This window comes from Etheostoma spectabile, chromosome 17 (genome assembly GCF_008692095.1).
Source record: "Etheostoma spectabile isolate EspeVRDwgs_2016 chromosome 17, UIUC_Espe_1.0, whole genome shotgun sequence".
In the NCBI taxonomy this organism is placed as follows: domain Eukaryota; kingdom Metazoa; phylum Chordata; class Actinopteri; order Perciformes; family Percidae; genus Etheostoma; species Etheostoma spectabile.
The window spans coordinates 23627602-23643032 of NC_045749.1; the positions used below are offsets into that span (position 1 = coordinate 23627602).

At 40.5% G+C, this 15431-nt stretch overlaps 1 protein-coding gene across 18 annotated transcripts in view; it reads right to left on the bottom strand.

Annotated features, from left to right (window-relative positions):
- Positions 1 to 15431, bottom strand: part of col13a1 (collagen, type XIII, alpha 1) — a 147866-nt gene that overhangs the window by 17408 nt on the left and 115027 nt on the right. For 13 of the 18 annotated variants that reach the window (XM_032541968.1, XM_032541979.1, XM_032541978.1 and 10 more), the window contains 18 exons: positions 12912 to 12947; positions 12770 to 12823; positions 11583 to 11669; positions 11470 to 11496; positions 11337 to 11372; positions 11172 to 11228; positions 11063 to 11086; positions 10929 to 10982; positions 9645 to 9689; positions 9359 to 9493; positions 8391 to 8462; positions 8138 to 8179; positions 7984 to 8034; positions 5874 to 5900; positions 5668 to 5754; positions 3388 to 3423; positions 1279 to 1332; positions 1137 to 1190 (listed from right to left, as the gene is read on the bottom strand). In XM_032541968.1, coding sequence (XP_032397859.1) covers positions 1137 to 1190; positions 1279 to 1332; positions 3388 to 3423; positions 5668 to 5754; positions 5874 to 5900; positions 7984 to 8034; positions 8138 to 8179; positions 8391 to 8462; positions 9359 to 9493; positions 9645 to 9689; positions 10929 to 10982; positions 11063 to 11086; positions 11172 to 11228; positions 11337 to 11372; positions 11470 to 11496; positions 11583 to 11669; positions 12770 to 12823; positions 12912 to 12947 — 978 coding nt within the window. The remainder of the gene's footprint in view (positions 1 to 1136; positions 1191 to 1278; positions 1333 to 3387; positions 3424 to 5667; positions 5755 to 5873; positions 5901 to 7983; positions 8035 to 8137; positions 8180 to 8390; positions 8463 to 9358; positions 9494 to 9644; positions 9690 to 10928; positions 10983 to 11062; positions 11087 to 11171; positions 11229 to 11336; positions 11373 to 11469; positions 11497 to 11582; positions 11670 to 12769; positions 12824 to 12911; positions 12948 to 15431) is intronic. The other 5 variants (XM_032541977.1, XM_032541974.1, XM_032541980.1 and 2 more) reach the window with 4 other exon arrangements.

The window sequence follows — 15431 nt, forward strand, 5'->3', positions numbered from 1 at the left end:
CTGCAAAAAGAAATAAGACATGACATCAGTGGCTGCTCATTTTCCTTTTTTTTTAAGTTTACTATAATAACCCTGAATGCAATGTGACGTCAACAACAGCTTCTGCAAGCAGGCCCAGTAGATGCCTTTATACTTTTTATCTGTGTAGCAAAGAAATATTAAAAAAGAAAGACTAAGTGTAGCATCTCAAAGGTCCTGTCCTCATAGTGAGATTATCGTACCGTGAGATAAAGCCTGCCAGAGGACATGTGCCAGAGGACAATAGCAACAAACTATTGCGAGTAGCATGCCGCTGTGGTGGATAATTGTGAACAAGCTACATTTGGTCTAGTCTTATAGCTCTACACTATAGACCCAATTCACACACACACACACACACACACACACACACACACACACACACACACACACACACACACACACACACACACACACACACACACATACACACACACTCATGTACCAGTGTCCCCAGCTCATCAGATAATAATAGATGCACACTCACACAGGAACATTTTGGGGGTCAGAATCTTGCCCAAGGACTATTACAGGCATGGAAGTGAACCCCAGACCTTTCCTATGACAGACCAGTGATTCCCAACCTTTGTCTGGGGTCCTCCCACAGCCCTGTCAGAAGAAGCTGCGTACCCCTTCATCAGTTCCCCATGGATGTTCCAAATATACACCATTCATTATATAAAAGTAGCTATTTACACTTGTTTCATACAATTGAACTGTCAATATTCCGGTTGATATGGTCAGAAATCCTAGTGCTACTAACCTTCCAGGATGCTACTACTTGGAGTGAAACTGAATGTTTATATATATACATATACATTACATTACATATATCCATTAATATTACTTTAAACCATTACTTTTAGCATTTTTTAACCGTTAGCTAACAATTTGACCTTTAATCTTTATTCATGTTTCTTCATTAATTCTAGCTACTGATTTTCTACTGAAATGGATTGGCTCAAACTTTGGCCACCTTGCCCCCTAACTAACAGCTAAGGCTACATCAGTATTGGTATCAGCCTGTCATCGTGTCCTATTGTTATAAAAATTAAAGCAGCTTTCAAAGAGCTAAATGCTTCTTGTTATCATTTTTTAAAATGGAATTCCAGACTCACAGGGATGCCTTGAGGCCCGATTGGTCCTGGTAATCCTGCATCTCCCTTTTCACCCTGTTGTGACCAGACAAAATCCAAAGTGAAAATTGTCCTAAAACTGTTTTTTAGAATCAAAACAGAAGACACAAACAATGATACTCACTCTCTCTCCCTTTGGTCCTGCTGGCCCTGACACACCTGACGGTCCTATTAGACCCTTTAAAACAGAAAAGGGAAAATAAATACCTGTATACATGCAGAATAGAACGAGAGAAAATCATAGTAAAACGCCTCAAATCAGTAAATCAACAAGCTTTCGGGTGGAAATGACTAGATGCCCAAAAAGATAATGTCAGATGATTTTTTTTTAATGAATCTGAAAGACAGAAAAAGGGCTAGGACAGATTTTGCTGTACACCTGTAGCATTAACACACCAAGCTTGTGGAACCACTGTCTGTTAAAAACAAGGAAAAATGAATAAAATGTCAACAGCTGCAGTTCTGTCTGAGTAGCAGTCAGGATCGGAGAGGAAGACCTTGCATCTCAGGCGTATCCAGATTGTACAGTGCTGTAGTGTACTGTATGGCATGTCAACATGCAGCACAGGCATCTTTGCATGCTCCTTGTAGGATAGTTCTTAGCAACTCTGCAGCCCACTGCTGCTGATACATCATCATGAAACAGGATACTGTTGAGGCAGGTTTGAGGATTCACACTGGTATGACGTCCAAGATGGAAATTCAAAGCAGAACTAGGCAACACGCCACACTAGTGGTGACAGACTATTACCCTAAAGTAATATGATGCTACAAACCCAGGGCAGCCATATCAAGATATCACAATCATTTCAATATTTTAGATGTGACCACAAAATGCTGATGTTTTTACAAATTACAAATGTATTGGGTTTAAACTGTATACGCTCAAATAAAAGCCAGTATTAAATGAATAAATGGCTGTGTCCAACATTATCAAGGAAACCCAATACAAAGAATGGAATTCCGCATGGTACATTTCTGTAGCACTAATGCCATTAGCAAGGCAAAAGCGTTATGTCATACTGGCACATACGTAGCACTGAATTTTCTTTTTTTAACATAAATACTTTTATATATGCTGTACTGTCAAAACTACTTCCTACAGGTGTTTCACAATAAAAGCCTTTGTATTTTGTGGACCCATTGAATAATGTCTGCATTGAGTTTTATCCTATCTTTCTCTGTATGTGCTTGTTGGTTCTTATATATTTGGAGATGTTGTTCTCTGTGTACCTAACGTTGATTGCCCTGTGAGCCCTGATATGAAACACCCGTTACTATAACGATAAGTCACATGACCATTGAAGTGTGCTGGAAAGTCAGTACTAACAAAATTACACGTGCAGCGTTTCCATCGGTTTTCACAGCGTAGCCTAAGGGTAGGATTATTCTGGTTGAACACTGCAAGGCTTTTAATGTGAAACATCTGTGCAGGAAGTGCTGAGTATCACTCACCAGGGCCACGTTCAGCCCCAACAAAAGTAGCAACAAAAAGTAGCCACATGGTTCTTAAAACAGTGCGTTGAACACCTTGTTGTGTACAAACCACTCTGTCTGACACGTCTCTGCTGATTGGGTATCACCTGTGACACAACCAATGAGAGAGAGACACACCCACCAAACAGAGAAAACATAACTCAAAGACCGTTGCACACCTCTGGCCACAACATAAAGATATTAAGTTTACTCTCACAGAACTTAAATCAAAGATTTTTCAAACATGGCTCAAACCAATCTTAAAAAACAGACTAATGCACACTAATTGCAGACTAATGCATTAGCTGACAACAAATCAATTAATCTGAGCAGCACTACCTCAACCATGATATAGTATTTGTTGTTATATCTGCCATGGGTATGTTCTACTCTGTCCCAATTGTAGGCTATGGGATGTTCTTCTTTGCTTAGTTTGGAGAAAAGTTGTGCACTAAATGATTTCTGCTGGGGTTGTCGATATAACCCATGGGAGCAAAATGCTGATGTAGAGTCGTCTTGTTTTTGTCGTCATGCCAGTGAATCCTCAGAACCCAACCCTGAACAGTCCTGTCCTCACAGAGCTGCTTCAGGAAGAAACAGAGACATGACAAGAATGGGAAGCAGGAAATTAAGAAGACACGACAAGCAGACATAGCAGACATCAAGCAAGCTGTAGCGGGGGGGTAGAGGTGGAGGTGGAAGAGGAGGAGGAGGAAGAGGAAGAGGAGGAGAAGGGTGGGTGGGGTGTGCCACTCACCACTGGACCCGGTCTGCCGTCTAACCCATGAGCCCCCTGTATAGCGTTGTACACAGTTAGAGAGCAGAGATGATGGGGGAGATGGTGGGGGGAGAAGGGGAAGGGGGGGATGGGTAGGGGGGGTGAGTGAAGCTGTGACTCAAGTGACTTCAAAAACACATTCAGATGATGACAAGTGAAGGGTGACGAGTGGTGGAGGGGGAGACAAAGTGAGCGACAGTCGATGTGAGTCGTGTATTTCAAATCTACGGCCCGGTCATGGCTCCTAGTGACGCTCGTTACGTTTTCACATCCAATGTCTGTCTCTTGATACTTTCTGCCTTCTCTACCCGGTCAACGCGTTCAAAAAAGGTTTTGAGATATCCCAAGAAATTACGACGCAACTATTGCTGTTAAGTTTACAAAGTTGACGGTCCCGCATCGACAACAACAAAAAGTTCAGTTTAGACACCGGCCCCTTTAAGTAGTATGTTACTAACTCGACTTCTTCCCTTTCCCGGAGTCTTGTGCTCTCTCGTCCCTCCTCTCTCTCCTCCTATTGCTTCCTGCAGGGGTTTCTGGCTCTGGATCTGCGGTTGGAGTCCCCTGCTGCCCCCATGTTCTTGCTCGACACCCTCTGCTACAATTCTCCATAGGACACGAACACCCGTTTCCTGGGTGGAGGTCTTGTCTTTCCCCTCGTCCCCTCTTCTGGACATGAACTCTGCTCCCCCGCTCAAAGACCCCCCCATCCACCCTGACCCCCCCCTACACGGATCTCCGCAGAGCGGCAGTCAATGTGATGCATCCAGTTATAAATATGTGGACCAAATCTGAATTCCACAGTAGACCTGCACGATTCGGGAAAATTATGAATCAAATTGAGAATTGAGATCAAGATTCACAGCCATGATCTTTTTGCTCACGACAAAACAAACTGGCAGTACCAAATTGGATTTTTTGGCACCTATAGCACATAGCTCATCACCCCAATCATGTAAACGTGGAAGCTCCAATGAAGAGAAGGGAGAGCTTTAAAACCTATTTTATACAGTCTATGATTAAAACTCAAAGAAGAAAGTAGTAGCGTTCGTAAAATTAATTGAGATTTAAAGTCATAAAACATTTTTTTAAAGTTATTTAACCCTCCTGTTGTCCTCGGGTCAAATTTGACCCCTTTAAAAAATGTCTATATCTGAACTATGGGTTTGTCTTTAACCAAATTTCCACAAAAAAATGCATTGGATTCCTTACAACGCTCTTTATGAATAGAGCACTGTCATTCCTCTGATCTTAACTATTAGTCAAAATAATTCATAATTTCTGTTTTTTTAACTCAAATATAAGGTAAAAGTCCGTATAAATGAGGGTTATTGACCATGAATTCCAAAAAGTAGAAAACTAGTAAGGTGGTGTTAGTGAAAACTAAAAAAAAAGTCTGAAAAAGGGACGAAAATGTCAAATTTCTGTTCATTTTTGACCAACACAAGGGTTAAATATTACATCGTGAACACGGTGAATCAAGATCGCGATTTTATAACGATTAATCACGCAGGCTTATTCCACAGCATTACATTTTGAAGCTACGTGTACAAATGGTTCATGAGAAGAGCCGGGCCCTGTCTGTGGCTCTCAGTCCAAAGCCCATTGACCCGGCTGAAAACCAAAATATGTAGTTCAATTTTCTTAAAAAGGTTCAGCTCTTTACTAAAACAGCTGCTCACTGTACTGCAGCTTCAGCATACGTTACTCAGATAGGACAAAATAGAACAAACTTATGAATTTATGGTTAGAAGATCTGTTTTTTACCTGAGAGCGACTTTATATACAGTGTAACTGAATGACTTTTAAATACGAGTTCAATCCAAGAACAAAGAATGAAAACCCAAAGTGATAGATCTAATTTTTAAGAGTATAAAAAATTTAAAACTGCTCAAACCTTTGAATGGATTTTTAACTGAAACTTAGTAAAATGTTTGGATTTGGAGTGTTATGTTAATGATTTTCTTCCTTTGACACAATCCACCGTTCCATGCAACATTTTAACAGGATGATGGCGACATAGAAGCGACATCTGAGACATGAAACACCCGTCAGTCACAAATCCTAATCTACAGGGATAAAGCAAGGTGGGTTTCAACGTTGATTTTTGCATATTGCATATAACATTTTTGCACTGAAGCCGTGATATCGCCCCTAAAATAATCCAAAGTAAGTAAAACAACTTGACAACAAGGTATAACACAAACAGAATAGAGAGCTCTGAGACTTATGAACAGACAGGAAGTGCAGTGTACTTACAGGAAGTCCAAGATGGCCTCTGTCTCCCTTGTCGCCCTTCTGACCCATCGCTCCCTTTTCTCCTCTGATGCCTATGCCTGGTTCTCCCTGAGAGATAAAGCCCCATCGTTACACTGGCAGGCATTGAATGGCTAGGATGTAGAAAGTATGGAAGAATGGAGCGGGTGCTGTAGATATTATTTTACAATATAGGAACAATATCTCACCTTAGGCCCTGAAAATCCTTGAGCTCCCTGGATGGAAGAAAAACAGATTACTGACCCGGTCGGTACTGGGACTCAAATGTTGCCAAAAGATCCGTAGTACAAATAGAAGTTCAAGCCACGTGAAAAATAACTTGCAGTAAGGAACTGGAGAAGAGTGAACAGCAGTGGTTGAATGTAACTGAGTACCTTTACTCAAATACTGCACTTAAGTACAAATTTGAAGTACTTTACTTGAGTTTTCATGCCACTTTCTACTTCTACTCCACTACATTTCAGAGAGAAATACTCTACTTTTTACTCCACTACATTCATCTGACAGCTTTAGTTACTAGTTACTTTAGTTAGTAGTTACTTTGCACATTAAACACGTTGATTATGAAATTCGATGTTTTATTATAAAGTAACCTAGCCAATATAACCAATATAATGTCTACAGGTCCAGCTGAGATGATGATGTCATTAAACACACGGCTGGTTCGAAACTCTCGGGATTTTTCGGAATCAAATATTTTTACTTTGAATACTTTAACTACCTTACCTGATGATACTTACATACTTTTACTTAAGTAACATTGTCATCGCTGGACATTCACTTGTAGAGTATTTTTTACAGTATGGAATTAGTACTTTTACTTATGTATAGGACCTGAATACTTCTTCCAGAAAGAACTTACAAGAGGGATGAATATAATTAAAATTATCATACAAATTACATGCAGAGAATCCATCTGAATTCTATCTCAATATTTGTTTTTGTCTCAATTTGGATACTTCTTACATGTGCAATGTGTACTATATACAATTGTACTCACTTGTGTAATGAGTAGGGCGGCACGATTTGAGGAAATATCGATTATTATGACTGATATTGCGATTGTGATATGATTCGCAACATGGGAGGAATCATGGAAGATTGGAAAAATAAAGAAATTAAATGAAGGCCAGAACGTCCCCCCTCCCCCACTGCAATATGTATATTGCACTAGTTCATATTGCGATGTCAATAAAATTGTGATTAATTGTGCAGCCCTAGTAGTGAAAACATTTTAAAAGCTAGTGTTATTTTTAATGCTATATTGCAGGAAGCTGCCAAAATACAACCCGGCTTGTTTCCTCTTGTTGGGACTAAAGTACAGTGGTACTACTACTACTACTAAACACATGTATAAATTACATTGGTATAGAATGGCTTAACCCTTGTGTTGTCTTCCTTTCTTCCTTCCTTTCTTCGTTGACCTACAACTTTCTGTTTTTCTGGGTTGAAATTTGACATTTAGTTGTTGTTTTTCTACACTTTTTCCAACGTTTTTGTCAATTTTATTCCTATTTTTTTGTCACTTTTTTGAAGTTTTTTTAAACTCATTTTTTTGTCAATTTTTTAACAATTTCTTAGTTGCTTTTTCCAATGTTTTTGGGTTTTTTTGTCACTTTTTCCTTTTTTTGGGCCACTTTTTCAGCGTTTTAAAAAAAGAATGTTTTTGTTGATTTTTTTCCAGTTTTTTTCAACATTCAAATTTTAACCCGAGGACAACACAAGGGTTAAGCATGAAAGTGCATTGGTGGTCTTCTAGCAAAGATGGCAACCAGCGCTATCCATATACATGTATATTGCCAATCTTGTTGCTCTACTTCGTCAGTGTTATTGCACTATACACTTAAAATAGCAAGTATTATTACTGAAATGCTCAAACTTGAGATACAGCATTTGTCTTTGTCACCTGTCTGTAATTCAAATTCCAGGTGAGGTGATTGACAGATGGTTCATCTAAGCACCTGCCAGGTGTTTCCACTGACGACTCATCACATGGTTCTAACACGCTGTCTGGCTAAATGCAGGCACAGTCACTTTGACTGGAGATAGGTAATACTCTTACTGGACATAGTTAGTTGCATCAGTTCCTGCATTAAAGGCCAAGCACTCTCATGGTCCCCCAGAAGGTACTTTGACCTGATTAGACCTTTTCTTAGAACCTTTTCCATTAAACCCCCTTCTGGGATCCCAATCTCCTACTGCAAATGTTCAGATGTGACACTTACAACTTTCATTTTGTAAGCGTGGGCTAATGTTAAGGTTAAGGGGTTGAATGAGTGAGTGAGTTGAATGACTCACTGCTGGGCCAACTGGTCCTGGAGGTCCTGGGGGCCCTGGAGGACCATAGATCTGAACACAGACACACAAACATTATCAGAAGGTTTCCACTCAGAAAATATTGCTCATCAAACTTGTGCTCTAATTGTAAGTAAAGTTAGTGACCACCCCTTACCATTTCCGACCTTGCACCTTCTCCAGGTGCACCTTTTAGGCCCTGTGACAAGAGGAGGTGAAGACACATGAAATTCACAACATTGTCAATATATTTCCTAGTCAGACAAACTATTAAGTGAATGAAAAATGAGGCAACACAGCACATTTTCACACAGCATTTGGGGTGAATACAAAGTATATTCTACTATTCCCCTTTTCCAGGTCAGACCCTGCATCCAGACTGATGCAGTATGAGAGGCACCATTGCGTACCATTGAGCCAGGTAATCCAATAGGGCCAGGGGCCCCTGAAGCCCCCTTTTCACCAGTAGGGCCATCTAAACCCTACAGAACAAGAAAGGGGAGATGGACATCACGATAATGGCAGAGCGTTTGAATTTAGGGAGTGATGAGTTTATCTTCATGTTAGAATCAAAGCAAAAAATACAAATAAAGTTTTATATTCATCCGATCTTAGGGGGCTTCACACCTACCTCATTTGGTCCAGACTTCTGGGCTTTTCAGTTTGATCTGAACTAAAATTAGAGGTGTGAAACCTCCCCCGGACCAAGATCCGGAACAAAGAACCAGAATTTGGTCGGACCAAAAGAGGTAGTCTCGCTCCGGATCAACCAAGGTTCGGTTTGTTTCTAGTGTCAAAGACTTTTTTTTGGGATGGTTCGGACTTTAATATTACTTCTTTCAATTACACATTGCACACCTCGGTGGTCGGACCCTAATAAAACAATCAAGCATACCTATGTATCATCCACAGATGTATCTTTGTGACAATCTTTTTTAACAACCCAATATCCAGCTGTGTGGAAATGCTACAGTCAGGAACGCAGTATTGCCCATCCGACATCAAAAACAAACCCTAACAAAAAATAGATACCCAAGAGCAAAATAGAATCCTCCCTTAATAGGTAACATAGCTAAGTATCAAACAAACAGGATCCTGAAGAATATGATTACTTTAGGCTCTCAGAGTATGACAAGGCCACAAATAGCATGGTCCTTTATTAGGGGGCACATTTGGGATCCATGCCACAGTGAATTAAAAGTTAAACACAGTGCCATTCCTGGGGTCCCTTCCAGTCTCTAATTAGATAATAAGAGGGGAGCTGGAAAAAGCCAGGCCTTCCTTCTGGATAATGACAGCTGTGGGACTTGGGCTTTGGTCAGGGAAGCCCAGGCAGTGGTGTGGTGTGGTGGGGTGTGTGGTTCACACAGTTACTCACAGGTGATCCAGATGGACCCACGTCTCCCTTGTCTCCTTTGGGTCCCGCAAAGCCCATGACACCACTTTCCCCTCTGGGGCCTTCAGGACCGGCTGGGCCTGCAGGACCAGGATCTCCAGGCTTTCCCCTGGGTCCCTGAAAACCCAAGAGATCAAGGTTGACTCCATGAATTGTACCTAGCAGGCATATTGTACATGAATCCATTGCCATTAAAGTTAATAGATTTCTATACAATATGCATTATAGGCTTGGCTAGTAATATGAAGTACTGATAACTAAATATTACCTTCTCTCCGTCTAGCCCTGGAGGACCTGGTAGACCAACTTCACCCTGAGGAAACATCAAGACTTTATTACTAGGCTAAGCAGGCAACTGTTCCAGGACCTGAGCCCCTCAGACCTGGGCCCAGATTCAATTTACGGTACGTAAAATGATTTCTAGTAATTTCATTAGTTGATTTTTATAGCAGGTCTTCAGAACAAAATCCCTGTATTAAAACAATGCAAGGGGCTGTGATGGCAGGGACATGCTGCCTCAGGTACAGGGGTATCTTTAAGGTCCAGTTTGAGTGACAGAACCATTTATTTTAAGTCAAGTATCTTTATAGTCATTGTATACATCAACAACACAGTGAAGCATCTGCCCGAGGCACATGGTGCAAAATATAGTAAGTAAGTAAAAATATTTGCTAAGACTAAATAGATACCAAAAAGATACTCAGCACTTATTTACATAGAGTGATAGATCACACAAATAATATAGATGATAGCTCTTTTTGCAAATTATTGAGGTGCAAAGTTCTAGGACGCCAAACAAAAAACAGTGTTTAAAAAAACAGAATTTTAAAATATCTGAAAGAATACCATGGCAGCAACTAGTTCTCTTTGTCACAATATTAGCAGACTGTAGAAATACAGCATTGATGTTACAAGGTAATCCACCAGGTGTGTGTGCTTCCATGTATTTGATCGGCCATTTAATGAAATTACCCATGAAAACTGACATAAAAAACCTGGGGCCAGTTATTTGAGCACTGAGAATAGGGGCCCAACAGTCAGTTGTTGCCCCGAGGGCCCTTAACAGGTTGATCTGGTTATGGAACACACATCATTAAAGAAAAAGGTACTTTACGGTCACATACCTTCATGTATGTAGTCTCGTGCATTATATTATGTCTTGTATTATCCTGCTGTCTGCATATATCCTTTTCAGAGTGCATGTGGCGGCGCTTTCACTAGCTGCGGCTCAGAGGCTCTCTAAACTCTCTAAACTGTATTTCGTTGCATTGTACCTGTACATGTGTGATGACAATAAAGTTGAATCTAATCTAATCTAATCTGGTTATGGAACACACATCATTAAAGAAAAAGGTACTTTACGGTCACATACACATGCATGTAGCGGAATTCCTTCTCTGCATTTTAACCCAGAACCGGAACCTGGAACGTTCTTGATGAGAGACCACAGTGCTATCCACTAGGCCACCATGCCCCAAACACATAAACACACATAAAATAACACATAAAAACCTAGCACATGTCACAGCTGTCACTCTACAATGTCTCTCACCTTGGTACCAGGGAGTCCCGGGGTCCCTGGAGGTCCAGGTAATCCAGGTGGGCCCTGGGGGCAGAACATTTTACGTCATTTGTACTACTGCAATGTGTTTGCACATGTTGTGTTAAACCTTACAAAATACTTACCATCAGGGGTATGTTGCGAATATCCTGTGGAGGAATATTACAATTTACAATATAAATAAATATGAAAAAATAAATATGTAATGAAGTTGCAACTTAATGAGTTACATACATTTTCATTGTTTTGGATTTCAGCCTTTCCTGGCTCCCCAGTTGGGCCTGCAGGACCCTGTTAGAGGAAAAAGACCAGTTGTAAATGTCAACATGAACATAATGATAAGATATTGATTATTGTGTGTACTATGCGTCAATATTTGTCATTGTTTGGACGACTTACTCTTGGTCCAGCAGGGCCTTCAAGGCCGGCTTCCCCCTAGAGGATAAATGAAGGAACAGCACTTAAAATCTCCATAAACACTTCCCTTGTGTTATTATTGGGAAAGTCCTTCCATAATGCTGTTTTATCTTACCTTCTCTCCCCGGTCGCCCGTATCACCCTGTAAGAGAAATATCGTAATATGACTTCCATGAGCACTAGCTTTTGTTGAAGTGTTAAAACTGTGATCCAACTATTACCCTTTACCTTGGGTCCCATTAGGCCTGGAAGTCCTGGTGAACCTGGTTCTCCTTTAATTCCCTGGGCTGCAACACTCGGATCTCCTTTCTCCCCCTGCCATACATAAAGTATGTATGTAAACAGTGTTTAACAGAACTCAACTCATTACTATGAACCAGACACACAGTGGTGGTTCTGGGGGGGGGGATAGTGTGGCCAACACCTCCGTAAAATTACGCCTCGACCCCCCTCTGGCCCTCCTAACTTTGGCAAATCTTTTCATACAATTTTAAGAGGGGTATATTATTCATGTGCAGTAATACTTAATATAGGTTAACACTGAATTAATATTCTTGTGTTTATATCTATATGTGTATTGATAATCTTTTGTAGCACTAAACCAATGGAAGGTTGGTAGTATGTAACACTTAATGTATTTGGGGCCCCTAAAATCACATGTGGCCCCAGCTTGGCCCCTCTATTTGGAATGGTCTAGAACAGCCACTGCAGACACGTACAATAAGAAATGGAGTTTGATTGAAGTGAAAAATATGGATTTTAATGTCCAGTGTAATGCTATCAATCCTGTCCTGGATACTGATATTTTCAAAGTTGTCAGTCTTATATCATTGTGTGTAACTTTTACTTTTATCTGAATCTTCCCATTTCTACAACAGGAACCCTTATCGGAGCCTAAAGGTGGGATCCCCAGATATAACTCAGATAATGAGAATGTTTGATGTAGTTGGCATCTCTGTGAAATAGCAAGTAAACTAGAAAGTGGATTTGAGTTGAGATTAATATAGCATTTTGGTACATTCCCACAGATCACCACACTGTCAAGACAATCCTTCTTCGATTCCGACTGAATCTAAGAATGCATGGATGAGTGTTGACTGACAAATGGTACAGCATGGTCAGGTTTGTACAATACAACAAAAAGGACCTTCACACACCCAATTCTGAATCAAGTCATTTAGTCTGGCTAATTGTAGCCTCCAATTTAAAGACCAAAACACTAAGTTACAGCTAATAGCACACAAAGTTAAACGAAGCATGATGAGTCTAAATTGTAGATTTGGCCATTCACAAACACAAAACATTGATGTGATGAACATATGATTTGACAGACGTCCAGTTACTAGAGGAATAAGGATGACTGACAGAAGGACAAGCAGACAGTTAGGGTGCTGCTCATTCCATTCCAGGCCTACCCTGTAGCCCCTCTTGCCGGGGATGCCAGGGATGCCGGGGATGCCAGCCTGGCCCTTTGCAGTAGAAGAAAGACAGTTACGAGCCGCTGATCTCATTGGTTATGTAATAACTGCCAAACACACCACTCAGAAATGACTTTACCTTTAACCCAGGAGCGCCCGTTAAACCTGGTTCTCCCTACCATGGCCAAGGTGGCGTTAAGATCAAAGATGGTGGAAAAGGAAGAAAAGGAAAACAGTTGATTTTTTTTTTCAAGGTATTGAAAAAGACATGCAGAAACACAAACAGTAGAAATCAATTATTCATGCAATTGCATAGATAGATTATAGAATGGGCAATCTAGGCCCAGCCCAGTGGAGTCCTGGGCCTGAGCCTCTGAGGGGACTAATAAGATTTCTTGTAGGGAAGTCAATCAAATGGCTACGAAGACATGCAAAACAACCATAGTGAGATGCAAAAGGACTCCAAAAAAACATCTGACCTATCCTCTGTGATAGTTGGCATTAAGCTGCCAAATGCAAAATGTCAAAACGAGCGCAAAGGTTTCTTTCAGTCTGGGTGTCTTTTCCTGTGTAAGAGGGCTGAGGGGCCAGGGGCCCCCATTGCCTCTGTCCGTTCATGTAGATGTATAGAGTGAAATGAAAAACTGTGACTGATTAGCATCTATCAAGTGCCAGCCCCAGCATGATGAACACTCTGAAATTGGTTGTTAAAAATAGAAATGAAACACACTTGAGCCTTTTAGTTCATCTGTGTTCTTGCTCATCGTTACAGACTAATGAGTAGATGGTTTAAAGATGATGAACCGTCACAGCTGTGACCACACAAGCACAGAGATAGCTGGCTGGTAGAGGGAGCTCTACAGTCCCGTTTGGAATCAGAATACTGTCAAGTGTGTTATCAGAGTGCTTCCATGGATGCAAATACTTAATTACCAAATGCAAAATAAACCAGCATTTATCAATGAGTACTTTCCCCATTTATAACCAATAACAGGATCAGGAAACCACACATGTACACCCCTTTTCCAACAAAATTTGTGTGTACACTGCTATTCTTAAATACAGGAAAACCTGCTAAAACTCTCCTCCTTCCCCCTTGCTATAGACGACTAGGTCGAGAGGTGTTGTCAACTTTTAACTTAAACTCTCCTTTGCTCAGACCGATCGCTCTGCATTCACCTTCACTCTCTCACTCGCTCCAACACACACTCAGACAAAGCCACAAACACACACACACACAAACATACACACTACGTAATGGCTCTAAATAGCGGTATTGTCACCCATTTGTTTTGTGGACTGCTGTTCAGAAGCCAGTTTTCATTTTGCCTGACGCCCTAATACTGTATCTGAAGTCTGTTTATATAGACCTTAGTGGTCCCCTAATAATACTGTATACTGTATCTGAAGTCTTTTATATAGACCTAGTGGCCCCTAATACTGTATCTAAGTTCTTTTATATGACCTAGTGGTCCCTAATACTGTATCTGAAGTTCTTTTATATAGACCTTAGTGGTCCCTAATACTGTACTGAAGTCTCTTTATATAGACCTTAGTGGTCCCCTAATACTGTATCTGAAGTCTCTTTATATAGACCTTAGTGGTCCCTAATACTGTATCTGAAGTCTCTTTATAGACCTTAGTGGTCCCTAATACTGTATCTGAAGTCTCTTATATAGACCTTAGTGGTCCCTAATACTGTATCTGAAGTCTCTTTATATAGACCTTAGTGGTCCCTAATACTGTATCTGAAGTCTCTTTATAAGACTTAGTGGTCCCTAATACGTATCTGAAGTCTCTTTATATAGCCTTAGTGGTCCCCTAATACTGTATCTGAAATCTCTTTTTAGACCTTAATGGTCCCTAATACTGTATCTGAAGTCTCTTTATATAGACCTTAGTGGTCCCTAATACTGTATCTGAAGTCTCTTTATATAGACCTTAAGGTCCCTAATACTGTATCTGAAGCTCTTTTTTTATAGACCTTAGTGGGCCCTAATACTGTATCTGAAGTCTCTTTATATAACCTTAGTGGTCCCTAATACTGTATCTGAAGTCTCTTTATATAGACCTTAGTGGCCCCTAATACTGTACTGAAGTCTCTTTTATATAGACCTTAGTGGTCCCTAATCTGTATCTGAAGTCTCTTTATATAGACCTTAGTGGTCCCTAATACTGTATCTGAAGTCTTTTATATAGACCTTAGTGGTCCCCTAATACTGTATCTGAAGTTCTTTTATAAAGACCTTAGTGGTCCTAATACTGTATCTGAAGTCTCTTTTATAGACCTTAGTGGTCCCTAATACTGTATCTGAAGGCTCTTTTATAAGACCGTGTGTCCCTAATACTGTATCTGAAGTCTCTTTTATATGACCTTAGGGTCTAATACTGTATCTGAAGCTCTTATATAGACCTTAGTGGTCCCCTAATACTGTATCTGAAGTCTTTTATTAGACCTTAGTGGTCCCCTAATACTGTATATGAAGTCTCTTTCCCAAAATTCAGCCTTGGTCCAGAATTCCAGCCACTAGAGCCAGTCTTTCTCTCTCATGGGCGGGCCAAATTCTCTGGGCGGGCAAAGCAGAGACCTTGCCCCTGATGACCTCATAAGGAGCAAGATTTCAGATTGGCCCATCTGAGCTTTCATTTTCTCAAAGGC